Here is a 27,362-nt window from a genome sequence, read left to right on the forward strand (position 1 = left end):
GAGAATTACCAACGCGACTGCATTGCCTCTCTCTGTTTTTCTCCGTGTTACCGTAAAATTGCTCCGTTTATTGGGATTCATTGTTGTCCTCGTTCGGCGGCGCGCTCTGCCGTATTTACACGAGCTGCAACACACCAATCGGACGAAGAACGGGATGAGTGTCGGCTGCCAGTGTCAAATTAATTTCCGTCGTGCAGCATCATTGTCGCCCCCCTCGGCCCGATAAACGTTTTCGAGAAACGTTACCGTTTCAATCTCGCGTCATAGTCGGCGTTTTACCGAATAATAGCTTCTCAATAAGCTGAAAATATTGTCGAGCTCTTTGTTCGCGATCATAATTAAAGCTTCAATTTCTTTTGTAAATAGTAACTCATTATCGATGAATGCGAAACACGCTCCGTGCGTGATTTATATGTGAAAGAAGAGAAGGACGCAAGTTCCGCGCAAAATACTCCGCTGCAAAGAGTCTCTTTTGTTACGTTTTCAGCGGCGTTTCATTAAACGACGCCATTCTGCTAGGGATGTTTATGTCGTTCGTTGAATCAGGTATTGTTCACTTAACTGGCACGATCCTAGGTGTAACATTCATTTAATGGGCACGATGGGGGTAAAATTGCAGCGAATCATGATTTCGTCGGGTTCCATAGAATTTCAGCCCGGGGCCAGGATAATCGGATTCTCGTTGGGAGTGCTTTCATGCGATTCATTAGAGCGCCATTTATATTTCTCGATGGTGAGAAACGAATCAATCGGGCAAAGTATGTTTAATGGCAGCCGACCTCGCACGATCTTCTGTCAAATACCAGTTCCAACGATTGAATTTTCTACATAACATCCAAACGAGAAGCTTAATCGAGGGGAAAAGAATGGTAGACGAATTACGTTATATCGTGCACTTAAAACGACAAAGACGAAACGATGTCGCGTAGAGATTTTTTGTCGCAACTGTACCTGACAGCGTGCTCTAACCTTTCTGTAAAAAGTTGTTGTTCCACGATAAAACGATACGCCAGTTAACATTGTTTACGGCTCGTTCGATTCCATAAAATCAATAGACCAGCATGACGCGTCGATTAAAAAATATTCCAACATCGCGACCATTTTACCGCGATTCGACGAGCCTATCATTTTTATTCGTTCGATTGAATTACGGTCGGTTGCTTATTCTCGAAAAGTACGAACGCGTGTCTTTTCTCATCGACAATCTTAAATGTTACGAAAGCACACTGTCAGCACGTGACAATATCCACTCGTAAAGTCGTTCTTTATCTTTCTCTTATTCAGAGTTTCTCGTAATCTTACGGAAGTTTCATTTCAGGAATATTCAGCTGTTCAACAATCGTGTTGTTCAACTATAATCAAATTATACTTGTTTCTATTTATTTCAATAAATTAATAAAAATCGCGAGAATAATGCATCGTGCTCATCGCGTTATCGTTATCCACGTACAAAGATAAAAGTTATGCATTTACGCGAAAATATTTACGAGTTAATTAAATATATAAGTGGAACCTTTGAGAATAGCAGCTCAAGACGTTTCAATTCACTCGCTGTCGCGTTGGTCGCTTAATAAAATCAGAAGTATTTCTCCGCAGTATTCGCCATGAACGGAAGAAAATTTACTTTTTCATGTTTATTGCTTGTCGTTTTACTGCAGGTATGTAAAGCTCGCATTTCCAAGTTGCCTGAATCGCAATGCATGCCGCTTGCTTTTAGAGAGAAAGAGAGAAAAAAAAATAACGATTTTGACGCCCGAGAATGAAGCATCAAAGGTTTAAGCTGAAATAAACGAGGCATAATGTTCATACAAGAAACGCTGAACGTATCGTGAACGCACGAGAAACTTTGCAATTTAAACGAGTTAACTTGTTTTTAATTTACGTCACTCCAATGTCCATGACACGATTCTCAGCGATAAAATATATAATTCATCTTCGATCGTTACTCATGCGTCTCTTAACGGCGATATGGAAAAGGAAACAGCAACAAAATGTCAATATTAAACGAAAAATAATTAAAGTACTCGTATTTATTTTTCAGATGACCGAATCTGTTACTGAAAATGTTTCAATCAACAATATTCTATCGGTATTCAAGGACGTAATTTTACCGCAATTACGGTCAACATCCAGTAAAATCGCGGAGCAGTTAAACACTCGACGGATGCACGAACCAAAAACTACTACAATGTCACCACCAATTTTTATGCAATCCAACACTCCTTTGACAGCTAGTAACTTGGTAAATAATATTAATTACATATCAGATGGTATAAATATGAATAAAATAAATATAAATAGTTCTCTGAATTGTCTACACTTGAAATAAACTATGTAAAACACCGGTGATGATTTAAATGCAAGTTGTTAATAATTAGGTATATGGAATATTAATAAGTTCACGAACAGTAAAGAATACATATTATAACTTTTTAAAATTCTATCTATTAACATATTTAATGATGAGTTAGAATTGAATTCAGGAGGGAAATAGTTTTCGAATGATTACTTTCATCTTGTGGACACGAAGAAATATAAAATGATCGAGAAGAGTTTGAAACGTAGAACAGATACGCGAACGTTTGCAATCTAACATACAGCAAAAGTTTATAGTGACTTGTTTCCACAAAGTTCGTTTGCCTAGTGAAAGCCGCCTGGTAATAATTGAGTTTCAAGCTTAATCGTACAGTTTAGGTTCGGCTTGTTTGCCATGATTTAACCCAAACTACAGGTTGCGCCATACGCCAGATCGCTCCAATCGCAAGTCGACTAACTAGATAAACATGATAAATATAACTTCGTTAAATCGCTGCGCTGTTGTTTGTAACAATACAGAAATTCATCGACGTCGTAATTATAGGATAACATGCTTAGGATAACACGAAATAGATTGTGCCAAAGCTCGAAAGTACGTCGTGCGTGCGACGATTCGTGAAACTATCTGCAATTATTATACGATACTACTATACTTGTATACTGTAAGTATACAAAAACGTCTCATATTTGTGCGTTGTGCAAAATATGTTAAAATTTAATTAGACTCTTAGAGAGACGCGATTATATCGGTGAAGTTGGGAACAAACCTGAAGATGAAAATAGAAGTTACGAGATATCTATTCCAAACGTAGACTCCGCAGAGATTATAAAAATACTTATATAAAAGTTTCATGTATAGAGATTTTTGGATTTATTCCAAATTTTACTAACAAAGCCGTAACTGTGTCTCATTTCAATGCTAATAAGGTTCCAAGAGGTTTTCCATATATATCAATCAATTCGACAAAACTGGTTTATAAACAATTCAACAAAACTGGTAGAAATTGCAATTGCAGTTTAAAGTTGCATCAACGTGTCCCCGTTTCTATTACGTTATCGAGTATCGTTGCGAAAAGAACAAGTTAGCGGGGTGGAAAACAGTCAGGAAGGAAAACAGATAGAACCGGCTCCTTACTTATGCACGGTTTTATTAAATACAAAAATCGAGGTACTCAAACAGATATAGAGTAGTGGTAGCTATTGTATTCAATGATTGTACACAGGCAAATAACGCAGCGGCCATCAATGCCAACCGCTTGCAGCGTTGGTCCCAGTGGTTGTCCTTGCACAACTTTTCCCTTCCTTGTCTCGTGTCGGCGCGATCGCCAACGCAATGTCAACGAATGCGCTTGTCTAGCCACGTTAGCTCGTGTAAAACCCACCTTAGAAAGGCCTGATTCGCCAATCAACTGCCTCTATGGCCACATGGCATCGACCGGTTTCTCACAAGCGATTCGATTTTTCTTTTACAGGAACAACAAGCGACGAGTAAAGAAACGGACGTACAAGGGAATAAGCAGTTTGATCTACAAATGGTAGAGAGGAACCTTAAGCAGCAACGGGGATGCGCTACCGGTAGAGACGGACCCCGAGGGACCGGAAACTATCGCGGGCGGTGCTGTTCCTGTTGATACGACAACGTTACTTAAGGGAGTCTCGCCGAGTGCGATCGTACCTAGAGGTGAAATCAAATTAATTCTCGCTGATGCGAAGGCCGTCGAACTTCCGGAAGTACTCGTCACCGTGCTCGAGCTCGATGCTGAACCCTCGATCCTTGTTGGCTCTGTAGTATCTGCAAATAAATTTCGTTACACTGGAATAGAGCATATGTAAATAGTATCGATGTCACACGGTCCCAGTAACATAATTACTGTTGATCTTCTAGGTTCTAGACGAGGTTGATTTAGTGGGTTGTTTACAGCTCGAAGCTTTAATCAATTCGAAGGCAGATTCCTATCATAAAACGATCTCTAGCAGCTAGTATCTTTCTCATGAGGAACAGGATAGATGACAAAGTTCGTTCAACATAACGCGCACCCTAAATATTATTCTCTATCGTATGAAATGTCTAATATCGTTTTATCGATCTTTTACTCCTTCCTTTTCAACAAATATCTTTTGTCCTTATAGAGAAATATATGTATCAGTTACTATATATAATATATGTATCAAGACTGGGAATTTTCTCTTTTTAATTGTTACGTACATATTTAAATTTTTAATTTAAATTTAAATTCAAGATAAATCTTACCTGACGCTAAACCAGATACATCACTGGTTTGTTCAGCACTTATGTTACTTGAAACCGACACATTGGCGACCGCACTGGAAGACACGCTGGCAGATTTAGCGGTTGCCGAAGCAGCAACACTAGCAGCAGTCACTGCTTCAGGTGTGGAAGCTTCAACGCCAGCCGGTACCGGTATCGGTGGAACGGTTGGACCAGCGATGATTATAGGCCCGGTGGAGGGACCTATTACAGCGTTCGCTGACGCTATGCCTATTGTTTCTCTAATTGCCGTGGCCGTGACGTTCGCCGATGCTTTCGTGGTCGATGATTCTTCTGCGCTTTCGATTGCAACAACCGCCTTCGCTGACGCTGCAACGGCGCCTTTCTTTGTTTCTGCTTCGGCTGACGCTGCGTTATTGGTGTCTGCGATAGCGACGGAATTGTCGGATGGCGCTACTAGCGTCACCGCGCCAGCCGAAGCTCCTTTAACGAGGACTGTATCTTCTGGCACAGCTGAGGCAATGGTTGGTTCTAAAAAGAAAACAAAAGAAAACGAAAAGAAATACAAAATAATAACTTTAGCAACTTTTCATAACGATAGCAACTTTTATCTACTTTTCTCGTAATCGTCCAGTACGTTCTCCTGAATACGTTCAAATTTATGGATGTACTAAATTTGTAATTCGCTGAAGGAACGTGGTACAGATAAATTCTTGGCTTTATGTATCTCGTAAAATGTTCACGTTAATAGTAGAAGCCTGTACTGTTTGTTCGTGTAAGTCGAATAGTTTTAAATATAGGCTTCGGTTGATGGCGCCATAAATATTCAGATTGAATTCAAAATCCTTCGAAACAACCCCGGCTCTTTCGTTGCCTTTCTAAACTTTCTAAACCCCGAAGAACAATCGTGCGTTATATTTTATCCCAAATGATAAATTACTTAGCGTCGTTGGAGGAGGAGAGCTGGTTACGGCAGCTCCTGGAGACACGATGGTCACTGGTCCGGAAGACGATCCCTCGACGACAGTTTTTGTTACGGGACCAGCAACTATGGTTTGAGCTTTCTTGGTCGGTTCCGCGGGTAACAGGCTCACCGCAGGTGCGACTCCATAAACTGGTGCAACGAGCAATGGTCCCGCCGATTGTCCGACGCCCACTATTTCATGATAAGGCCAGCTGCTTGCGCTAACGGACGTTAAGAAAATCGATGCCACAAACCGTAACTGAAAACGGATAAGGCGTGATTTATTAAGACGAGCGTCAGAAACTATCACGTGGGTCGCGGCGACACAATAGTTGAAATGCTTTCTTGTAATCTTACTCGTAAATATCTCTCCCAGGTATTAAACTCAAACCTAAAAACACCTTCGCATCAACTCCAGAGAATATTACGATAATCAAGCGTATACCCTTCTGTATTACTCAACACCATGGAGAGAGAGAGAGTCTATCATTCGATTTAACGAATCAGGATTTGAACTTTGACCTTTGCCGAGCTCGATTCTGTCGAGTATACGTACTTAGGTCCTAAATGCACGGTTTCTCTCCAAGTCTAACGCTCGAACGTCAGCTATTCACAAACACGTTGAGAAATTTCGAAATTACCATTCGAATCTGCGTTATCTCGTGCCAAATGGAAGCTATGTTTTGTTAACGAATGTCAGCTATTTCTTCACGAGGATTTAACAAACGTCGATTGTAATAAGGATAACTAGATTGATCATAGTTTAAACATGATCTGCTGCCGTGAGTCGTGTTAACGAGACGGCTGATTCGAGAACAATATCCGACACGCATATATACGATCCAGTGGCCACGGATAGAATCACATACGCATCGCGAATTTGCATAACTCGGTTTTCCGGCAGACGTGCCGCGCATGAACACGTCATCGCTGCACCCATCGTTGCATCTACGTGGACAACATTAGGCCAAATTTTTTTAACGCCGCGAACGCTTCCTCAGAGAAAGAATTCGCTCCCTTGATCATAGGTATTAAGTAACGATCGAAACTGATCGACGAACCGATGATTGGACTTGCGATGAAACTAGGATTGGATAGAATTCGTAACGATGAGAAAATTTTGAAAAATATTGCGTCGATACCGATTAGATTCTAGGGAATCGTAATGATAAAAAAAGTTTAAAAATCGATCTTTCATAGCAGAGATTTCAATTAGAAGAATAAATTGATACGCGTTATTATATTCCCGTACTTTAACGCGACGAAATTTCACCGTCATAACTGTCAGACCATTATCACTGTAACGCGACAATTATGCGACGTATTTAAACGGAATCAATGGATTACCCATCTTAATCAAAGTTATAGAACGCGGCCATACGTTTCAATTATCCGACTGTCAGCTAACACTGCGGCGCTCTATATATCAATGAAACATTGGTCAGAGACGGCGAGCCGTTCATATTTCACTGACGACACGAAAGTGCATTACGAGCTAACAGATTAAAGTTTTCTCATCAGGAACTGCTGCACGGATTCCCCCTATTTTCGTAACAATTTCTTCTTCGACTTGCTCGATGAGCTACGATAAAGTTTCTCAGCTTACCAGCAACTTCATGGCTCGGTCCGTTCGACAAATCCGTTTTTCTTTTCTCTTATTATCTCTGTATCCCGCGGAATTTTCCCGCCAGTATACCGTTGTCTACTGAACCATTTCGAACCGGCTTGAACCGTTATATAGTCCATTACGTATAACCTCCGATGATGAGTAAGGAAAAATGGTCACCGCGCCCTGTTTCCCTCGTAAAGATACAGACTCTTTGGAATTCCGTGCGCAGAAAAGCAGAACAAAGACGCTGGCCTGCACGGTCTGTGCCCGTAGTGCACAATTGTTATGACTTGTTGCAGACCAGTTCCCTGCCGACTACCACTTTCCACTATTAAGATGCGAATCGGATTTTGGAATGTTTTGCAATTTGCTTGCTTGGTGAGAAGTAAAAGTTGCTCCTTTGTACTTTGATTCTTCTCTTGCGCGAGACGGTGAGCTTTGATTACGATGCAGCTACGTTTATTGAAGCGAAGCTGTAGTTAGCGTCCGTTTAAATGAACACTTGTCGATTGAATCCACTTATCTAAACGCGAACTGCTATTATGCGAGGAATTATAGGCAGTGGAGAGAATGAGTGGACTTCTATTATAGAGTCTGCGATTATACAAAGTGTTTGTTCCACCGATGGAATCAGATAAGTGGAATTCTACGGTGTACAGTGTACTTTTATCATTAGACAATGAAGACAGAATAAACAGATGCATTACCCATTACACAGAAAGCAAAGATTTAGATGTCTACGAACGTTGAAGATTTTCCTAGGATCAAGGAATCTTTTCCAGGAATTCTTAACTCTATATTTATCTTCTATCCAAGTAGTATCTCAGTAAAAAAAATCAAGAACACGATGTGATGATTTACATCTTAGATGCAGATGTATTCTCATCCGGCACCTTGGAAGATGAAAGCTCACGAGAGCAGTCCTTGCAATCTGTTTCGCAAACGGATAATAAAATTATATTATCGCGTAGCGCGCGCACGTGGAATAAATAGCGTTCGGGGAGGAAAAATAGAGGCCACGTGAAAAAATGGAATTGGTGGCGCGTGGATACGGTCAATTGCTTTTGTATGTTGTAACATTTGACTAGACTTTCAAGGCAGCATTTCCTGCTTTCCTATATCGGCGATCGAACATTTTAGTCCATTGACCGCCGCGTATTCAAGGCCGTCTCACGCAAAATCGAAAGTCAGTTTCGCAACATCTCGCGCGGATTGCATCTTATAATCGAACCCTAAATTCAACCGCAGCTGATCTATCTTTCTCCCTCTTTCGACCGAAACCTTGGGGTCGATCGTTAGACGTAACGAGGCGAGTATATGAACAACTAAAAGAAACATGTTGAATAAAAAAGGAAAAAAAGATCTATACGTAGCTGCTGTAAAATATGCAAATATATCCGTGGCCCCGTTCTCGGCGCGAAACTTCTGCAACATTCGCGCGCCGTTGCGTGCGCAACCCGCGCCATCGAGATTTCTGATGCAACATTGGCGCTGTACGAGTTCATCGTTTTAGATCGCTGTCTTGATTTACGGATTCAAGTCCCCGACCACGCCCGCTCGCGACAAGCCGCGATAGCCTGGCCACTATGAAACCGACTGACACGCGTTCGTACGGGGTGGATGACGTACGCGGCGTAGATATAGGTTGGAAAATAAGAGTATAAAAGACAAAGTCGAAGCTAGGATTTTCATCAGTCGCTTGCTATTTCGAGTTCGAAAGAAGCTCAAGAAACCCAACAAAATGAAATCCCTGGTAAGATTGACTTGCAAACACGGTTGTAAATACCAACTGTAATCGTTTGTAATCGTTGATAATCACGATGGTTCGCGATATTAATGATCTTTATTGAGTGTCATGTATAAGTATAACATGGTAACAAGAGGATTTTATTGTATTTGAAGTTGATCCTTTTCGCCATCGTTGCCGTCGTTGCGGCCTTCCCTGAACCAGAACGAGAACGCCGTGGAATCCTTGCGGCTCCAGCTCTCGCAGCCCCAGCATGGGTTGCTGCTCCCAAAATCGCTGCTGCCCCCGTTGCCATCGCTGCTCCTAAACTCCTTGCGGCTCGTAAGTATCTTCGATTTTTATCAATTAAGAAAAATATGAATATCGTGTACAATAGACAATACGATAGATTCGTGTAATAGAGGAAAATGCACAACTGATTATTTCTTGCTATGGAGAAATCGATATCCAGGGTTTTTTAGGGAAATAACATTTTGATAGATTTTATTACATTTTTTTTATTCATATACCGTCGATACATTTTGATTTATGCATTCATTCGAAAATACGTTTTCATGGAAGTTTGGTTACTCCATAGTGTTGCCATGAATAATTACAATGTTGCACGAAACAGTACAAATTAAATGTAAATTTTCTGCTCTTTTCAGCAGCAGTTGTAGCTGCTCCCGCCCTAGCTGCCCCAGCGTGGGGATTGAAAGGATGGTAAATCACTATTTAATATCCCGGCGTAACTGGACCTGAAGTATTACAGTGAACATCGACGATGGGAATTTTTTCTCATCGTGAAAAATTCGAATTTGGCGATTGGTCACACCCGACACCCCTTTTCGGCCGCAACTCCGATCGATCCCCTATAATCGGCATCATAGAAAATTATACATTTCCCCCTTCCCATTGTAATTTAAATTTTTCTATCAGATAATAAACTTATTTTAAAAACCACAAAAATACCTGCCTGCGTTATTTTTCTTCGAAAACATTAAGCCCTCTAATTTGTGAGGCTAGTAAAATACGACAAATGGAAAGGAACATAATCGAACTACATCGGCGGTATAATCGTTCGTACATAATTCAATTGAAATGTGTATTATCCAGAAAATTCCCAACGATTCAAAATGTCTGGCATTATTCGGTCTTTCGATTTATATATTAATTATCGTAGTTATATATGCTGCGCGTTAATAACGTATTCACCGTTTAAACACTCAAATGGTATGATTAATCAGTTAATTATAAATGTATGACATTAATGCAACAGTTGGTGCTGTCGCATTGCTAAAGAATCGATTTGATAATTATCTGATGCCAAAAGTAATTGAACTGTGATAATTAAGTATGTTTCCTCGTTGTAATACAACGCACGCCTGTTGGCATATTCTCTATAACGTCTGATTCGGTCATTTTCGTTCCAAAATCTGTAATCTACATTTGTAAATGACGAAACGTGGCCAATTATTTATGGTTAATTGAAACATTTAACATGTATCACTCAATTTTAAAGGGTTACTGTTCATCATTAACTCTATTGCGATCTTCAAACTTTTGCGTATCAATTTTCCTCTCATGTCAATGAACGAATAGACGTTTAATTTTTCAATAAACTTTGCAATTTAGAATTAAAATTCTTAAAATTTTTATAAGAGATTATAGAAAATATCCTATTATTACATTATTATACATTATTTATGATTATAGAAAGATTCGATTTGCTTGAAAATGATTCAAAGAACACAGCACAAGCTTAAGTAATATAATAGTACTCGTTAAAGTACTCGTTTATTAAATTTACTTGGAAGAATTCCCTCGTCTACAATTTACAGTCGCTTTTACGCAGTTTACAAGCCAAGTCATAATCAAGGAAAGTAGTTGTACTTTAAATTGCAGTTTCTAAGTTGCAGCTTCTTGGCCATTGGTAGGCCCTCCAAGTTGCACCGGATTCGTTATTTCACGTGTCTTTTCATTGGCAGCGGCCACAGGCGAGGAACAGCAGTAATACGTTTAACAATCTAATTAGAAACTGGAACAACTGGTCCTCGGAGGACGACGAGTGGTGGATAACTTTTATGGCTAGTTAAATAGTATTAAACTTCACTTAAACGAGTCGTTGTCTCGGTTCGGCTATTGGGATTATACTTGAAATTGAAAGTATTGCAAAACCAAGTGACTGTACAATGGAGCTTCATTTATTAATGTACAAAAGCGTAACAAGAATATGGCTAGTTACAAGAAGAAAAATTCGCGAAAGAACCTCGTAGAAACTCGAACGCGTTGTTCGTTTAACTCTTATCGAACAGATTTAATTTATAAATAAAAAAAAGTTGTCGTTGTTCCATCGTTCTCGATATCAGGAGATGTGTTCTGTTATCGAACAACGCTGAGCTTGGATCGAAGTCCCGCGGATGGAAATCGATGAGTGGCCGCTTTCAGGTTCACGAGAGAGATCGTTCGAGTTGTCTTGGAGAATCCAGGGTTACGGTTGACGTTCTACCACAGTAGACCGGCTCCTGGCGCCACCACGGTTCCTGCGGGACCAGCGACCACCGCGGAACCTTCAAAAGAAACAATTTGTTTTATATTTCTATTTTCATGTAATTTCTCTCGCTACTCTAATAAATTCATACTTTAATATAATCCTTTACAATGAAGTTTGATATAATATAACGAAACAGTAATGTACTGTATATTGTACTCCGCTGTTGTATTTAAAATGTTCACTACCAAATTGAATTTCGTTAATCTCCAGAGTTAGTCAGAATTATTAACCGAAATGATTTCGAAGTTTCAATAACCAGTATTACCATACTTCGCTGGTCAATCTGTTATAATTACCAAACTTCACGTACAAGATCTACGTTTAGTCGAAGCAGTTCAAAGCGATAGAACGTGTAAGTTACCGGCAGCCGGTCCCACGACGGCGGCAGAGCCAGCAGCAGGCCCAACTACTGCGGCAGCACCTGCAGCAGGCCCAACCACGGCTGCTGGTGCAGCGACAGGTCCGATAACCGCAGCCGAAGGAGCCACTGGTCCAGCTACTGCCACTCCAGGTAACACACCACCCAACACCACTGCACCATTGTGTCCCCAGGCTAGGGAACGACGTTCGCGCTCGGGGCTAGCTGAGGCGACGGCCAGGGCGGCAACAAGGACGACCTGAGATGTGGTTGATATAGATTTAAGTGTATGTAGCTCTAGTTCGGTATAGATTATTTAGGCAAAGTCTCAGAGTTTCATTCAACTTGTTTAAATCGTTTAGATTTTAGTGTTTCGCCCAACTTGTTCAGGGCTTTAAATTATCTAGACAAGACTTACGTAAAGATCAAGATCAATCTGAACAGATATCAAGATATCAAGGTAAATGTAAATTGTGGTAAAAAAATCTCATGCAATTATCTAATGCTATTATAATAGTCTAAGACAGGTAACTATTGTTCGATCAAGAGATTGTATAGAAAAAGAGTGATACAAAAAGTGATATGATTTGATGTTTCTGTGATACTTCGAGACAGGTGGCTACTGCCTGATCGCAAGATTATACAGAAAAAGCGTGATAAGAACAGATAATCAAATCAATCTAGTTGAACTTTCGATACAAGTGAGAAGTTTCGAGGAAGAATATATCTCACCAAGTATTTCATGTTGATTGCTGTATCTGTCTTCAGCTGACTGGTGACTGATGCTCAACCCTCTTGACACGCCGCCTTATATACGCGATCGATGATCCTGGATATCGTCGATGCAACCTTCAACCCCGCATGAAAGTGGGAATAACAAACGAGACAGGGCGCGGTCACAGACAGCCGGGATTAGAGTAGGCGACATAGCGGAGTTCCGGGTCCAACGTCACACGGACGAGTGCTGTTATCACGCGGAGACGTGTTTCAGCCTCGAAACGTGTGCGCACGGCCTGTTACCACAATAACGGTTTGTCGCGAGGGGAATAGAATTTTCGCGTTGGTCAGCAACGTACGGTGTGGCAAATTCGCTGATCACCTCGTTCCAAGCTCATTTTCGCCACGAAATTCTCGCCATGTATTTCAGCCACTTTGATAAACGTTAATAACTGCCGCGCGCAGGTGTAATTGTTAAAATCCGGGACCAAGCCAGGGAAATTCTGTCCTGTCCGAATTATCCGTGGTTTACCAGGGGATAATCAGAACAACGATGTTTTTCGTGGGAACAACCAGCGATTTTAATGGATCCCTTACACGCTCCGGGTATTAAGGGACGTGTTTATATTCGCGATGTGTTGCGAGTTGAAATTTCAACAAGCTGAACGGTTGTCTAACGAGGTTGAAAAAGCTATGGGGGAATAACGAGCCCATTGTGTTTTCAAGACGCGCGATGTAGTTATTTTTACGTCTATTGTACTGTTTTTACGTTACTTGTTTACTGCAGATGCACACATTGACTTGGAAGATTCTTCAAAAAAAGATCAAGTGTAATACACCGTACAATATTCTGCAAAAGTATTAGATATCACATAGTATGATGATGAGCTTATAATGGCAATTAATCATATTTGTAAGGAATCAAGTATTTGTACACGACGTTATTTACATTTATTATTTATGTTTTTTATTTCTGGCTTTCCTGATGCATAACCTTTTCAAGTTACTTTTATTTTTATTATTAAAAATAGACATTTGTTAAACATCAATAAGAATAAGCACTTCGTGCAAGACTTTTGCACAGTACTGTACATCACGAGGATATCAAATCACATTTCTTTTTTTTCATTACAACGACAGGTAGCAGTACAATATACGAGACTCAATACATGTTAAGGAAAAAGGGAAAACGAAATGGGATAAATCAATTTCCAGCTACAAATTCTGGGAAACGTGGGCACAACGAGTCGATTGTTCGCAAAGAATCCGCATGGTAAAGAATAAACGAGCGTCGATGGCGTGCGAATAAAACAACGGAGAGGGTGGTTGGCCGTTTCGCGTGCGCCCTTTTATTTCGTCCGTACCGTGCCGAGCAGTTTTTTCGTGATGACCATGGGTGATCCGTCCTTTGAATCCGCGTTGGCTGGCACCGGTCTGGAACGGTGTAATTGCGCGTGTCAGATTTGTCAAGTTGGAAATCGCGGTGACTTGCGAGCCTTTACGTCGTCCCCGTTTGAATTTATGGCGAGCCACGTTTCCACGAAACGTTGCACTTCCACCAAACTTGGGAAGAGTTCTCTCCGTTGATAGAATAATTGGGGAAACTTGGAGGAAGAGAACGCGTCCCAGTATAAGTTGCTTCCGCTGTTTAGGTGGAAAGTTAGGAGGAAGAGATGGCGAGTCGACGTTGGTCACGTTTTGAGTTCTCGAATAATCGAAGAAGCAGGAGTTGTTACGGCAATGCTAACTTCGTGCATTAATATTTGTTATCGTATTAACCACGTCTGCCAATATTATCGTGAGAATGTTCTCCGTAACTCGACATTCAATCGATTCTAAACCAATAACAATTTCAACTTCTATACCAGTGTTAATGAGTCGCAAAGCCGCCGAACAATTCGCCACTGAACGATGTCGCATTTTCCAAGAATGGCACGACACGCTATTGGCCCACTATGTCATTTTATTATTCTATTACATGGCAGTTGCCAGCGGACGGAAGTGAAATTCGGCCATCGACGTCCACTTCTCGTTCTATTTGCGATTGGCCCGTTTACGTGACCTTTCGGTTAGAGATCGACTAAAAAAAAATAGAATTCACGGCTAGCGACGAATTTCGCGTGGTTCCAGGGCAACAGAGGATTCCCAGGGGGTGCGTCGAAAATCGCAATCTGAGGCTAGGCGAGAATATATCGAAAAGTCAAAGTCTTTGTGACGAGAGTTGGCGAGGCCGCATTCCTTTTCAAGAATATTCCGTTTGATTCGCAGACGTCATCTTTTCAATGGTTTTCCCGGTCTTTGTGTCAAAGGCTATCGATTATCGGGAAGTTTCTGGCCCTGTTTGCGTGACGCTACATCTCGTTCCCTTCCATCGATCGTCTCTCTGTGCGCCAATATCGCTCGTGTCACTCCTTTCGTGGAAGATACGCGATTATTAGTGGAAACGTGGGATTCCGATTAATATTTCTGAGATTGGGAGTAGGTCGAGTGAAAATAGTCGCAAATGCATCATCGGGACCGGATTTATCGATGAGGGGACTCCGTTTCAGTCGAAACAGTTCGGTCGTCTGAATTCTTCTTGACCTTTTGATAGAATAGTGAATTTTTTAAATTGTTCCCCGCTATTTAAAGTACCTCAAGCTGACTACAGATCTGATATTTCTGTTCTCCATTTCCAGTAAAAATAAACCATAAATCTAATTTCTAGACTATACAGTATCGTATATTTGTCGTTATATCGTATCGTACTCGTGACAAAGAAACAAAGAATTCGCAATCGACATCAAACGATTTCACGAAACATTTACAACCGTCCCTGATTTATTCGAATGAACGCTTCGAATCAACCAATTTCGATTTCATTATCGTCGCCTGTTAATCGCGTTCTATCAACTTACACAGCCAATATCGTGTCTTCCCGAACTAATTAGTTCGTTTCAAATGCAATCGCTTAACGATCGGGCCCGTGTCATATTTTTTATTTCGCTCGACATAACAACGATAACAGTGACAAACCATAATTAGGTGGTTCGAACAATTAACGTTATTAACATAGACGATAGCTGTGACAGTAAATGAACCCGGACAAACAGGCCTTGGATCGATGAAACGTGTGTACTAACATGCGAACGGAGAATTAAACGCGAATAGCGCGTTGTTCATGTTGGTAGGCTCGCACGAGTACACGACATCGTGGCCGATATTGCGCTAAGCCGCCGGATAGTTCTATGCATCTCATTGTGTCGCGTTGCTAGGTCTAGAATATACCGTTAAGTCTTTGCGTTTGAAGGACAAAGGTATCTAATTAATTCGACAGTCTCGTGAAACCTGTTATGATCTCTGTCCACTGTTTCTAATGCGTCTGAGTCGTGTTCGTAATTCATTTCTAGCAGCGAAGATTGACAGAGTTGAAAGGACACTTGTAATCTATCGACCATCAAAATGACAAAAATATTCAAATTGATCTTGGTTGTATCAAACTTGAAATTCGGGTGATTTATTTCCATTTAATGACGTGTTACCACTTTTTATGTGTTACCACATTTAATACGTATAATATAAAAAAAGGGGGATATACGCTTGGTCTAACATATATTTAAGTTCGAGTTGTCTCGGGATAGTATAAGTTGTAAATTTAAGCTATAAACTAAGAATCGTAAGAGTGCTGGGGAAGAGAGAAAGAGAGAGAGAGAGAGAGAGAGGGAGTGTAAGTAAGAGTGTATGCCTTGGTGACGTCAAAGCTAAATGAGTAAAGGAGTGGGAGAAGGGTGCGAGGGTTGAGGGTCAGCATTTTTTGACCTGGGAAGACAGAAGTTGTGAGCCGAGTGTGAGAATAAGACGTACGAAGATATTGTTGTCAGCTTTTGCATTGGGTATTGCTTGTTAAAATAAAACTAAACTTCACTTGAAACAGAACATCCTTTCGTGTCCTTACTCTAGACTACTTAAATACTACATACGTATTACTACATTTAACTCTGAGGAAAGAAAATTTTCCTACACTAATTTCGATGAATAATAACAATGGATTAATAAATAGCGAATTAAATAATTTACAAACAAAACATTTAAAAGCTAACTTCAAGCTCTTATCCTCCTTGTAATTACTCAAACAACCTTGCAGCATTCTACTTTAAAATCCGGTTAAAATTACTCTGGTGGCGAAACTAATTGAGAATAAACTAAAAGAGAACACGTATATATTTACTAATTACTTTTATACGTTGAAGTTGGACGATCTCGTAATCTGTACTAATTACAACAGAAAAAACAATTTATTAATTAAACCTTCTGCTTCTCTCTTCTCCTTTATTCCATTAGTTTCCACCCACCACCTGCAAGAAACTCGAATGCGTATCTCCATTTTTTCAGAACGATAATGTCAGTCGGTGTATATCTCACGTTGCGACATTGTTTATCATATTTGACATCACGAGCTCCATAAATCCATCGCATACTCGCGGACGACCGTTACAGGTCCTTGAAGAGAAAATCCGTTCCAGTCTCGTAACCGCGACAACAGCCACGCTACCGTGTCTCGATTAGCGCGACGAGAGGAAAAATAGCGGGCGGCCGATCAGTCGGCTGACTTGTCGATTGCCGTACTTGACAGTGAATCGATTATGACTACATAATTCCATGGGTCGAGCGGTACGCATTGTTATCCCGGTCTGGACTTTCGTTTTGACATTCTTCGATGATTTTTCGCATCGACATTAGCCGACTATGGTGCACAGGTGCAAGCTTTGCCTTTCCCTCCCCGTTACTGTGATCCCAACGGTGGCACGGCAGAGGTGTACGTTGAAATATTCATGATGGGGATGCCAGGTGGAGATCTAGCCGAGAGTTGTCTCTAAGCGCGTTCTGAATCGCGCGCGCAGTTACAAAATTATTCGTACGTGCCTTTTTGTGTAGGAGCCAGGGCTGGATTGCCATTGCGCAGCTGACGTATCGATCGTCCGACGCGTCGATTCAAATTCCCGGATTTGCTGCGGCTTTTCAGGGTATTTAAAGCGATTAACCACGTGGAAAAAGGTATTTCGAATACCTGAAATTTTATAAGAGGCAAGCCTTTGTGCGGAAATTTGATTTTGATTAGCAAACTATTTTGCAACCACAAAGGAAAATAGTTTGCTTCGGATGTAGGAAATTAGATACTCCTCTAGAATTCGAGATGTAATATAGTTTATTTTATATAATTAAACAGATACATTTGTATAAGCGTATACGTAGCCGAACACGTAGGCAGTGATCTTGCCGCAGTTAGGAATGATTTATAAGTGGTCTGAATAGTTTTGAGTAAGGTACGAGGTACGTTGTATATCTATGAGGCTCGGTTTTATTTGACTACCAGGCGTGACCTCCGGCGATAACCGCGGAGGATGAAGCTCCGATTACCGCAGTTTTGGTAACGGGGCCAGCGACGACAGTGGATGCTGCTGGTCCAGCGACAACCGCGGCTGCTGGAGCTGCCGCTACCACTGCAGGTGCAGCGAGTGCAGGGGCAACGAGCGCATTACCTGAAAATTAATTTATTTATTACAATTACCATCGAAATCTCCCGTGATATAAAGGAAATAAACTTGATTTAAGAAGATGATCACTTACCAACGACAACGCCCAGTCCCGGTTCAGAAACGACAGTAGGTCCAGCAACCGAACCAACAACGGCACTCGGGCCGGCTACGGCTCCAGTGACTACTGCAGGTCCAGCAACTGGCCCAGCTACTTTAACTGCTCCAGCTGCGGGACCAGCAACGACCGCTGATCCTACATGGGCACCAGCTACGCTTACAGCACCCACGAGAGGGCTGACAAGACTCGGTGCAGCTGAGCAAACCGACACGATTGATACCAGAACAGCCTAATAGAAATATGATTAAAGAATTATTTTAAGAAGTAATCAACACATGTCGATACCGTGAAGTTACTATTGATGCAAATAAAATAGAATCGAGAAGCTTACCAAATATTTCATGGTTGCTGCTTTATTCTTCAGCGTTGTCTATCACCTTAATTGTAAGACTGCCAATTAATCCTGCGATAGCTGCTTTTATACTCGGTTCTGACCCTGAATCTATAGCTTTCCCGACATTTTTCCATTAGGAAATGTCACACCATTACCATTGCCGGCCCGACCTATTTCTGTATGGAAGAATGTCTTCGTCGCGTGTCTGTGTAAGCTATTAAACTCCGCGTCGAAGAGACACTTCCAGGCAGTCCCATCGTGCGACGCGGATTAATTGCACCCATCCCGTAATATCGGGAACGGAACTCGAGCGCCATAAGTTTGAGGAATTCACGAGAATCGGCGTTACCTCGTTATCTTTATGCTGTTCTGGTTTTGTCGGAATTCATCCCACTTAGACTACTTGACGTAAGTACTCGAACTTGTTGCGCATCGTTCTGATTTCGTAGTCGGAAACGCCGCTTTGTCACGGTAATTCGCTTCTGGAGTGTGCCCGTTCGTCTCGCGAATTCATCGTGACGTAGAGTCCAGTGCTGTTCGAGAATTTGGATAATGTCTTTTCGTGTCTTTTTGGTGGTTGACGACACCGTGGGATTGAGACAAATTTTTATCTAAATGCTAACCGAAGATCGCATCTATCGAATCTTAAATGAATTAGTAGTTGAACGTTTGAAACCACTGCGTGCTTTTTGTTATTGTTTTGGACGTCTACTTTATTTTGACAGAAATAAATTTCTTTAAACGCTGTTCTTGTTGAAGCGTGTCCTTCTCTAGACTTTTACATTGCTTGAACAATTCTGCACTTTCTTTAAATCAACTTTGGCATTGTATCTCTTCTCGATTCTGAGTTAGATTTTTCCAATATTCATTTAGCAGCCACTGTAAGTGTTCCTTAAAAGAAGAACAGTGCTCGCAAACATTTCAAGCTCTCCCTATACAATTATGGCTACAATTCACATCCTCCAAAATATTTACCAACATCCTGTTTCAACGCTTAAACTCCAAAGCTCGAAAACTTCAAGTAATCCCAGCATCTTGACGGATCACACGAAATCACAGACCTCACGGTGGAAGCAAGTAAACGTTTGCTTACGCAAGCGTTGAAAGTCATCGAGGTGCTCTTCGCTATTCGACTACTTGAATTTCATGTCCGCCGTATGGAATCCACGTCTGTGTTAAACGACTGTCGTTTTGTTCATGCATAAACCGTGGGACGTAACGACTGGCCCGGTACTTGTTGCTGTTCGCTCGTGGACGTGCCTTTGAAATGGTAATGCGCGTGGCGCTAATAATTTCCTTCAGCTTCCCACAGGAACTAGAAGCCGGCAGAGTTTCGTAAAAAAGACGCCGTAAAGCATCTTCGTCGTGGCATTTCCCAGAGGCTGGCGCGAATGAAAACAGAGATTAAAGCAGAACTATGAAGTAGGATGGTAATTGTACTCAATATGGAACACTGCAATGTCTCGACAAGTAATTATAATACAAAATCAATCGGCAACGGTGTAAAATATTTCGTTGGAAGCAAAAGACAAGCGTATTCACATTTGAGATTCGCTTGGTAATCCGTCGATCGTTGTATTTGAAAACGTATAAATGTTCTCGAGAAGCGAGTTAAATAGTAATATTTTTTAGTTGAAGAAAATAAAAATATATCATCTTTCCATGATTTCTCATTAAGCGTATTTGGCTTTGAGTGTCCGAAAGAAATTTACCGTTAAATTTATTTCATTTTTAATGTGATTATTATTTTTCTGTCCTAATATATACTTATGTACCCAATGTTAAACACGTTGAGTGTACGTCATATAGAACATGCCAATAATGCTGCTATAGACGAATATGATACAGAATTATATTTATTTTGTGGTTGCAATTCCCAAAGAGACAATAATGGTGAAATATGGATTCGATGTATTCGCTGTTTTCATTGGGATTACACTCCGGGATATGCTTCAGGCGTTTCACGTATGAAAGACAAAGAAAATTAACATAATGTAATATAATATAATACAATATAATAGAGCATAATGTAAAATAAGCTTAAAAAATGGGATATATTTTATTACTTGTCTTCTTTATTTGAATAATTATTTTTACAATTTATTACATTTCTTTACAAATATTAACAGTCATTTTATCAACTCGCCGTACTTGATCTTTTTTTTCATTTTTTACCATGAGTTCAACACACTTAAACTTTTGCATAGTTAACTATTAACAAACAAATATCTATTAATTTTATCGCGTTTTGAAGTTGGTTTTATTGAGAAGAAACATGTTTCTCGTTTTGAAAAGTTTTTAAAATCAGGTGTTCCATATTGCACTTGCCCTATAGATGTAGAGAGAGAGAGAGGTTCGTTACCAAAGCTATGTTCGGATATCATTAGAGTACGGTTCAAATGGGGAGAATACTCGGCTGATTGGAGTGGCGTTCAAGCAATTTCCTATAATTACCGGCAAAGGTGGACAGGTATCATCCCACGGCACACTGTCAACGATATAATAGACCGCGAAATGGAGCCTGGCCACGTCACAATGTCGACGATAATATTCCGGGACTAGAACAATGCTCCGCCGACCGGTGTCATTATAAATCGTGGATTGCATGTCACAATCACTACGCAATAGGTGCCTTTGCTTTGGCTCTTCGAGTGTGAAATTCTTAAGAAATTAGAGATATTCGACAAAGACTTCGATGAAATTCCTGCTGTGGTAGATTCGTGGCAGTTGATTGTCTCGGGCTTTTAGTATATTGTAAGTCACTGTTGTGGCGTACAGAATTGTTTCTCTAAATATTTTTCTTTCTCCGTCAGCTTACACATTACGCTTGCTAATTGTTTGCTGAACAAAGACATTACTAAAAGTTTCGCGTTAGTCTCGTGCACCAGTCGCAATTACATTGTAACATTTCCGCACTTGAAACTTCGAGGAACGCCATTGTCCTCATTACAACATTTGGTCTTTTGTTTCGGCCGGACTGGAGGACATGTTAAACGAACTTATTTACCTGGAACAATTGAAATTTACGAAACAATGGTTGCCTGTTGCCGAACACGGGACATCTATTCCCCATTTACTTCTCATTTAAATCCCCCAGTTAAATAATTATTCTGATTATTCTCGTTGAATAATTCAATTAACATTACGCTGTGTGTAATCGAAACAAGGTATGTTTGCAAACGTTACAGCCAAGGCAATAAAGGGACATAATGACAGAAACGAGAAGTGCACTTCCTCTCCAAAGTGGTATGCGTTTATTATTATATAAAATAAACATATAAACGATACATTGTTATGTACACGAAATATATATAAAAGATACAATGATGGAGGTACTAGCGGTAAATGACGGAGATCGTGGCGCGGTCGGTTTCAAAATGGCAGGCATCGGAGGAGATCAGTCGAAGATGTCATTATGTGTATGGGTGTCCAGCGTGAGCTAAGAATTACCAGTGGCCATCAGCACGAAGGATGCTTCCAACTCCAGCTGGTCCAGCTGCTATGCTACCGGATGGTCCTGCAATAAGTGCTGGAGCGGTGATGGGACCGGCAAGGGCTGCAGGATGTGCTGCAGGTCCAGCCAAGACGGTTCCTGAAAAAGGATAATACAAAATTAGTACGAACATACATACACATATTCCAGAAAGAGACGACAGTGTTCGAATAAGGAAGACATCGCGATAGAGACGTGATAAAACGTGACAATTCGAAACAAATAAACGTTGCTGGATGAGTAAAGATCGGTCTACTACGCATGGTTGAATTTATCGTCCATTGTGTGTATCGTATTCATAATATATGGATCGTTGCACGTTCAAAGATTAAGTACCCTAGTTTCCTGACAAGGATATATGGAACGCGACTGGTTTGCAACGACAATATCCAATCAACATTACGAAAAAAAGCACATCGATTCAAACGTCGTTGTACGCTTATCTTCGGGTACCATTCTAAGACATCCTCTTATCAACGTAATCTATCTACAAGGCCTATATTATGGATAAATATACCGGCGAGTGTCAGTTCGTGGAATTTACGAATCTACTCTACTCACCCCATGGTGCACCCCAAGGAGCGGCTACAGCTGGCCAGGGTGCGGCTGCACCAGCAATGCTACCGGAAACTAGAGAGGGACCAGCAACTGCTCCAGTCACTACGGCGCCACCATCCACAGCTCCTGAGAGGCGAGCAGGTCCGGTAGCTGGTCCTGCAAGGGCAGCAGGTCCCACGATCGGTCCACTGAGGGCAGCAGGGCCTAGCAGAGGACCAGCCAGAGCTGCTCCAGGTGCCAAAATCGCCGAAGGAGCCGCAGCCGCTACCGAAAGAACAGCGACGAGGAAGACCGCTACGAGGGTGCACATGTTGAAAGGTTTGTCGAAGGGCTTGCTCGTTGCTAAGCTACTGGAATAGTTTGCCTCGATGGCTGGAGTGGATGTGCTGGCATCTGACTGACTCGATGGTGCTTTTATAGGGGCATTGTGTACACTCTGGGCACCTAGTTGCTCCCGCCAACCCCAAGGGCGGGGCACAGGACACGCCAAACATTCTCTGCGGGCTGGGCGCGTGGCCGTTTCCTCGGCTTATCAGCATTAAGACAGTCATCGAGTAGCAGCGACACACGGCTAATGCTTAACGCCTCGCAGCCCACCCGAGCCCCTGGAGGTCGCCCGCTCCAATTCAACATGCCCGTTGCATCCGTTTCAGCGACGGTTTTTACGATTGTTTCTGGCCTTGCGTATAGAACACGGTACTCTATCGACCAGAAAGATCGGCACGCCGATACCACAAAGTTTGAGTGTTTAATGGCTTCAACGTGGGTCTAGGTAGTCACGGTCCGGGGCTTTTCATGGTTAAAAATGTTGCATTGAATTTCTGGAGAAATTAAATTACATTGCAAAAAAGCCTAACTAAAGTGTCTACGTACTTAGAATCGAACAAGATTTAAGATTACCAATTTAATTCCTTTAATACCACGTGCAGACTCTATCGATCGATCAACGTTAACTGTAAACTCGATTCAAATTAAAGATCGATGTCTTTCGTATCGGACCTATTCGTCCGTATTAAAGTCGTAGTATAGGTAGCATGTTCCATTGACGAGATCATCCTTTCCTGTGAAAGATTCTGCAATTTCATGGTCGAAGAAACCTGTCATCACGACCTTCACGATCGAAGAAGAGTCGTTTCATCTTCTTCTTGTCGATTTTCTAAACAAAGAGACAGATCTGAACGAGCACGCGTCGACAGCCGTGTCACTATGCGTCCGCATTGTGCATTGTACATCCGTTTAGGCGAGGCACTGGGTTGCGTAGCCCACGCGTCGTCCCCAAGTTGCGATTGTCGCCTGGAATGACTGTCTCATTGTAGTCGGATACGCGTGTGTTACGGTGGCACCAGCCTCGCAATGCATCACCGAGCCTCGCGCCACGGATCGTTTCGAATATCATTGTTGGGCGTAGCGCGCGCTTTCGAAGGTGGCAAAGGTGACCGGCGACGCGATTGTTCGAATAATTGTGCCCCGCCACGGCGAAGTCCTTCGAGGGGCGGCTTTAATGGTACGCCTCGTTTCAGAGAACAAGAGAAGATCGCGAAGTCTACTTTTTCTTAGAACGATCACGCAGGGCTTAAAAAGCAACTCGCTTTTTCCTTTCTCGGTCGAAAAAATATTCCGGAAATTTCTCTCCTCTTGGAGTTTGAAACGACTTTCATTTGGAAAGTGGCTTCCTAATCTCTCGCTTGATCATTTTTTATTACTTTTATATATTGCTGGTTGAGAATAAAGTATCGTATATACTAAATATCGTAGATATTTGAAAATTCATAAGAGGAAACCACCTTTATCAATTCGTATATCTTTTTGGAATAATATAGAATGCATCCGTAGTTTCAATATTTATTCAATACGTTCCCATTATTTTTACTCGTTGATTTATTTCAGCATCGACTCGTGGCCGTCCATAATATTTCTACTTCTCCAACAACATATTTGTAATATTGGATAATCCCTGTGGATATAATTTCCAGTTATATCGTACACTGTAAAGATCTATATCTAATTAAATTATATTTGCTCCATCATATTATAAATTATACTTCTAATTACTAGAATGCACTGTTACCTAAAGAAATCAAAAGGGTTGAATGGTTATGAGCGTTTGATTTAAACGACCCAGTTAAGATTGAAACAGAAGGTCGCAGTTAGGATCAGATATCGAAGATCACGCGATGGCCAATCGTTCACGAAGAAAATCGAGAACAGGAATAGATTTCTTGTCGCGACAGGTGCATAAAGGAACGTCGGATCAAGAATGACAGAGTATTTGATTTATCGTCCAGAGCGATTTTAACACGAAGTTGTGTGCCATTTTTAGAGTCGCGAATAGAGCTGGTGAAAGATAATGGAACACTGACGTATATGTCATGGTAAGATTACAATGTGTAGGTGTTTTTGTCCAGGGTAATTGTAATGCGCATCGTCTGTTGCGTGTAACTGGTTTACCATTACAAAGCACGAAATGGGAATAGAGGAGGATTATCAGTTTAGAAACACGATCCGCATGGTCTCGTTGTTCGTTGCTTCGATAACGTTTATCAATGTCCACGATATTATTTCCTTATTTTGTCTGATTTCTTAATTATAGAAGATTTAGAAAATGAAAAAAATTAGAAATTGATATGAAAGGGTAATACAAAAATTCGCAACATCAAATCTCGAAAATACGAACGGAAGGCTACATTTTAATAAATAGATTGGCACAAAGGAATCTTGCACAAAGAGATGGTATGTAGGTCGTTATTTCGATGCATTCCTTACGCAAATCCAACGCATAGATCATTTTTCTTTCATTTCTAGGCGTGGTGTCTCCAATTCGATTCAATATTGCGTCACCTTATTTACAGGTTTTTGTCCGATCGGCCGAGCTTTTTCACCCCGTCACGGTCTAACAGACCGCTGCTACCAGCCCCGCCTTTACCCCCGATAAGTTCACCGACCCACGTGTTCGCGTGTGTCGCCTATAAAAGCTCACTTAGCATCAACATGTACGGCAATGTTCCTCCGTGATGGCTGATGGAAAGTCGCTGCTCGGAATCTCGGTGGCCTCCGTCATCTACGAGAGGACATTTCACGATCATCGACCTAACTAGGGGATAGAAGGGTCGAGAAACACCACAGGCGGCATCGATGGATTCTTCGATTAAAATTTCATCAACATCATCATCTTCGGGTTTCTCAGTCTACAAAATTGGTATTGGTTTCTACAGTGGCCGTTATGAGCGTGCACCATGAAACCACGACGCCATGGATGGCGCCACACGGTGGCCATCAATTTTCAGGTAAGAAACTTCCATATTTATGTTGTTTTGTTTCGAGTCAAGTTGCCGGAGATATCGAGGATATGTTCGTATTTTCCTTTTTTGGGATGGAGAAATTAGACTACGACGCGAACGAAACAAACACGTTTCTCAATTTCCGCGGGTGGTACACGGGCGAAGCGAATCGCGATGTGAATAACGATCAAGCCAAGGAGAACACAGAACGTACGCGTAAGATTTATTTTCCCGTTTCTAGACCGATTTTCTGACCCCGGAACACGCCGTTACGTACCACACATATATATATCCCGCTCGTCCTGTTGAAAAATAACGAGTTATTTTTCCAACTGGCGAACGACCCTCCACGAGATCGTGTCTCGGGTCGATGTTTAAATATCCACGGATCTACGATCACGTTCGATCCATATCCCTTCGATGTGGACGTGTCATCCATACGAAAATCATCTTTTGAACGTAACGAATCTTCTGGTTCTCTATTGCCTCTGCACGATTTTTGTATTCTTAGGACATTCAGTACACCATCGAGGGCGTAAAAGCAGCAGCGCGTCGAAGGATCCATCGATCGGCCTTCCTCGATCTCCGGCAACTTACGAGACACTAACGACCCAGCCACAACCATATCTACCTCGTTATCGGCCACACCTTTCGTCGTTCTTGTCCGTAACGACGCTGGGCTTCGCGAAAACAATTCGACCTTCTTGCTTTATGCCAGAGCGAGGTCGATCCGCTGGAATGTCCACGGTAGTCAACCATCTGTCCAACCTATAATTCCTGTTCGAGACAGCTTAACTGATTTACCGCAATTTGCCGCGTTCGTTGATGAAATACAGGCCAGGACGTCTCACGGGCGGATGGGGAGGGTGGAGTTACGTGTTGATGCTTCCTCTAGTAGATTTCTTTGTCTTTGTAACTTGTACATTGTGTATATAGCGTGGGGTGCTAATCTTCGTCGTATGAAATGTAAAAACAATTGAGGATCTTGTGGTTCACTGTTGTATTATATATTTTTTTATTGAAACTGTTTAAAAATAAACGTATACTTATGAGCAAAACTAAATCTGCATTTGTTTCATTTTTCATATTGTTAGCGTGCAATTTAGAATTTTTTGGCGATAATATTCGGTATCTGATATGTCGATACTGGCTGTAATCGAGACTGTCAGGAATCAAACCGATTAATTCCATTTTTTGTGTCCTTTTCAACTTCATTACCTAAGCAGGTAATTAATAGGTATGTGACTTATACAATCAACCACTAAAATCGTAAAACGTACAATGTCTTCAACCATATTTACTTATTTCGTTTTACCTCATTTTCCATTTTACGACTTCGGGATAAAGTATAGGAATAACGAATAACAACTCATTGTCCATATCGAAGTCTAAATTAGGGCGCATCATTTATTTCCTTTAATTCCGCGCTACCATTGTGAGCACAGCAAAATCGCAATAAATAACCTACGCTTCGCGTAATTTAAATCAACGTCCTGTGAAATGATCCCGCTTAAAACGTGAAAAAATTTCTCCCAGTGAAAGCATCAATTCACGATTTATATTTTGTGAAAACTCATTGTAATAACGAAAT

General features: G+C 41.3%; 5 protein-coding genes across 5 annotated transcripts; 2 read left to right on the top strand and 3 right to left on the bottom strand.

Annotated features, from left to right (window-relative positions):
• Window positions 1–3,444: 3,444 nt before the first annotated feature.
• On the bottom strand, window positions 3,445–7,248 carry LOC117204207 (platelet binding protein GspB-like). Its single transcript, XM_033441394.1, has 4 exons — window positions 7,117–7,248; window positions 5,487–5,769; window positions 4,568–5,077; window positions 3,445–4,108 (listed from the first exon to the last, which is right to left on the bottom strand). Exons 1-4 carry the CDS (start codon window positions 7,126–7,128, stop codon window positions 3,843–3,845), a joined length of 1,071 nt encoding a protein of 356 aa, XP_033297285.1. The 5' UTR covers window positions 7,129–7,248; the 3' UTR covers window positions 3,445–3,842.
• A 1,466-nt stretch (window positions 7,249–8,714) lies between these two features.
• LOC117204211 (cuticle protein 16.5-like) lies at window positions 8,715–9,814 on the top strand. Its single transcript, XM_033441403.1, has 3 exons — window positions 8,715–8,872; window positions 9,022–9,187; window positions 9,514–9,814. Exons 1-3 carry the CDS (start codon window positions 8,861–8,863, stop codon window positions 9,570–9,572), a joined length of 237 nt encoding a protein of 78 aa, XP_033297294.1. The 5' UTR covers window positions 8,715–8,860; the 3' UTR covers window positions 9,573–9,814.
• A 1,213-nt stretch (window positions 9,815–11,027) lies between these two features.
• On the bottom strand, window positions 11,028–18,581 carry LOC117204050 (elastin-like). The gene is made up of 6 exons (XM_033441051.1): window positions 18,440–18,581; window positions 18,082–18,337; window positions 17,835–17,993; window positions 12,490–12,542; window positions 11,761–12,016; window positions 11,028–11,415 (listed from the first exon to the last, which is right to left on the bottom strand). Exons 1-6 carry the CDS (start codon window positions 18,449–18,451, stop codon window positions 11,351–11,353), a joined length of 801 nt encoding a protein of 266 aa, XP_033296942.1. The 5' UTR covers window positions 18,452–18,581; the 3' UTR covers window positions 11,028–11,350.
• A 92-nt stretch (window positions 18,582–18,673) lies between these two features.
• LOC117204196 lies at window positions 18,674–26,834 on the top strand. Its single transcript, XM_033441375.1, has 3 exons — window positions 18,674–18,850; window positions 25,343–25,777; window positions 26,283–26,834. Exons 2-3 carry the CDS (start codon window positions 25,714–25,716, stop codon window positions 26,543–26,545), a joined length of 327 nt encoding a protein of 108 aa, XP_033297266.1. The 5' UTR covers window positions 18,674–18,850; window positions 25,343–25,713; the 3' UTR covers window positions 26,546–26,834.
• Window positions 21,674–22,891, bottom strand: LOC117204195 (tetra-peptide repeat homeobox protein 1-like). The gene is made up of 2 exons (XM_033441374.1): window positions 22,497–22,891; window positions 21,674–22,034 (listed from the first exon to the last, which is right to left on the bottom strand). Exons 1-2 carry the CDS (start codon window positions 22,801–22,803, stop codon window positions 21,889–21,891), a joined length of 453 nt encoding a protein of 150 aa, XP_033297265.1. The 5' UTR covers window positions 22,804–22,891; the 3' UTR covers window positions 21,674–21,888.
• Window positions 26,835–27,362: the final 528 nt, after the last annotated feature.

This window comes from Bombus bifarius, unplaced genomic scaffold (assembly GCF_011952205.1).
Source record: "Bombus bifarius isolate JDL3187 unplaced genomic scaffold, Bbif_JDL3187 scf7180000007977, whole genome shotgun sequence".
In the NCBI taxonomy this organism is placed as follows: domain Eukaryota; kingdom Metazoa; phylum Arthropoda; class Insecta; order Hymenoptera; family Apidae; genus Bombus; species Bombus bifarius.

Coding starts and splice junctions, on each gene's coding strand:
- LOC117204050 (XM_033441051.1), bottom strand. Junction 17,994..18,081: donor GGGACTGGGCGTTGTCGTTG/GTAAGTGATCAT, acceptor ATTAATTTTCAG/GTAATGCGCTCGTTGCCCCT. Junction 12,017..12,489: donor CAATCAACATGAAATACTTG/GTGAGATATATT, acceptor ACCACATCTCAG/GTCGTCCTTGTTGCCGCCCT.
- LOC117204211 (XM_033441403.1), top strand. Junction 9,188..9,513: donor TCCTAAACTCCTTGCGGCTC/GTAAGTATCTTC, acceptor TGCTCTTTTCAG/CAGCAGTTGTAGCTGCTCCC.
- LOC117204196 (XM_033441375.1), top strand. CDS start 25,714: ATGAGCGTGCACCATGAAACCACGACGCCATGGATGGCGCCACACGGT. Junction 25,778..26,282: donor CGGTGGCCATCAATTTTCAG/GTAAGAAACTTC, acceptor TTGTATTCTTAG/GACATTCAGTACACCATCGA.
- LOC117204195 (XM_033441374.1), bottom strand. CDS start 22,803: ATGTGCACCCTCGTAGCGGTCTTCCTCGTCGCTGTTCTTTCGGTAGCG. Junction 22,035..22,496: donor TCCTTGGGGTGCACCATGGG/GTGAGTAGAGTA, acceptor ATCCTTTTTCAG/GAACCGTCTTGGCTGGACCT.
- LOC117204207 (XM_033441394.1), bottom strand. Junction 5,078..5,486: donor TCCTCCTCCAACGACGCTAA/GTAATTTATCAT, acceptor TTTTCTTTTTAG/AACCAACCATTGCCTCAGCT. Junction 4,109..4,567: donor TGTATCTGGTTTAGCGTCAG/GTAAGATTTATC, acceptor ATTTATTTGCAG/ATACTACAGAGCCAACAAGG.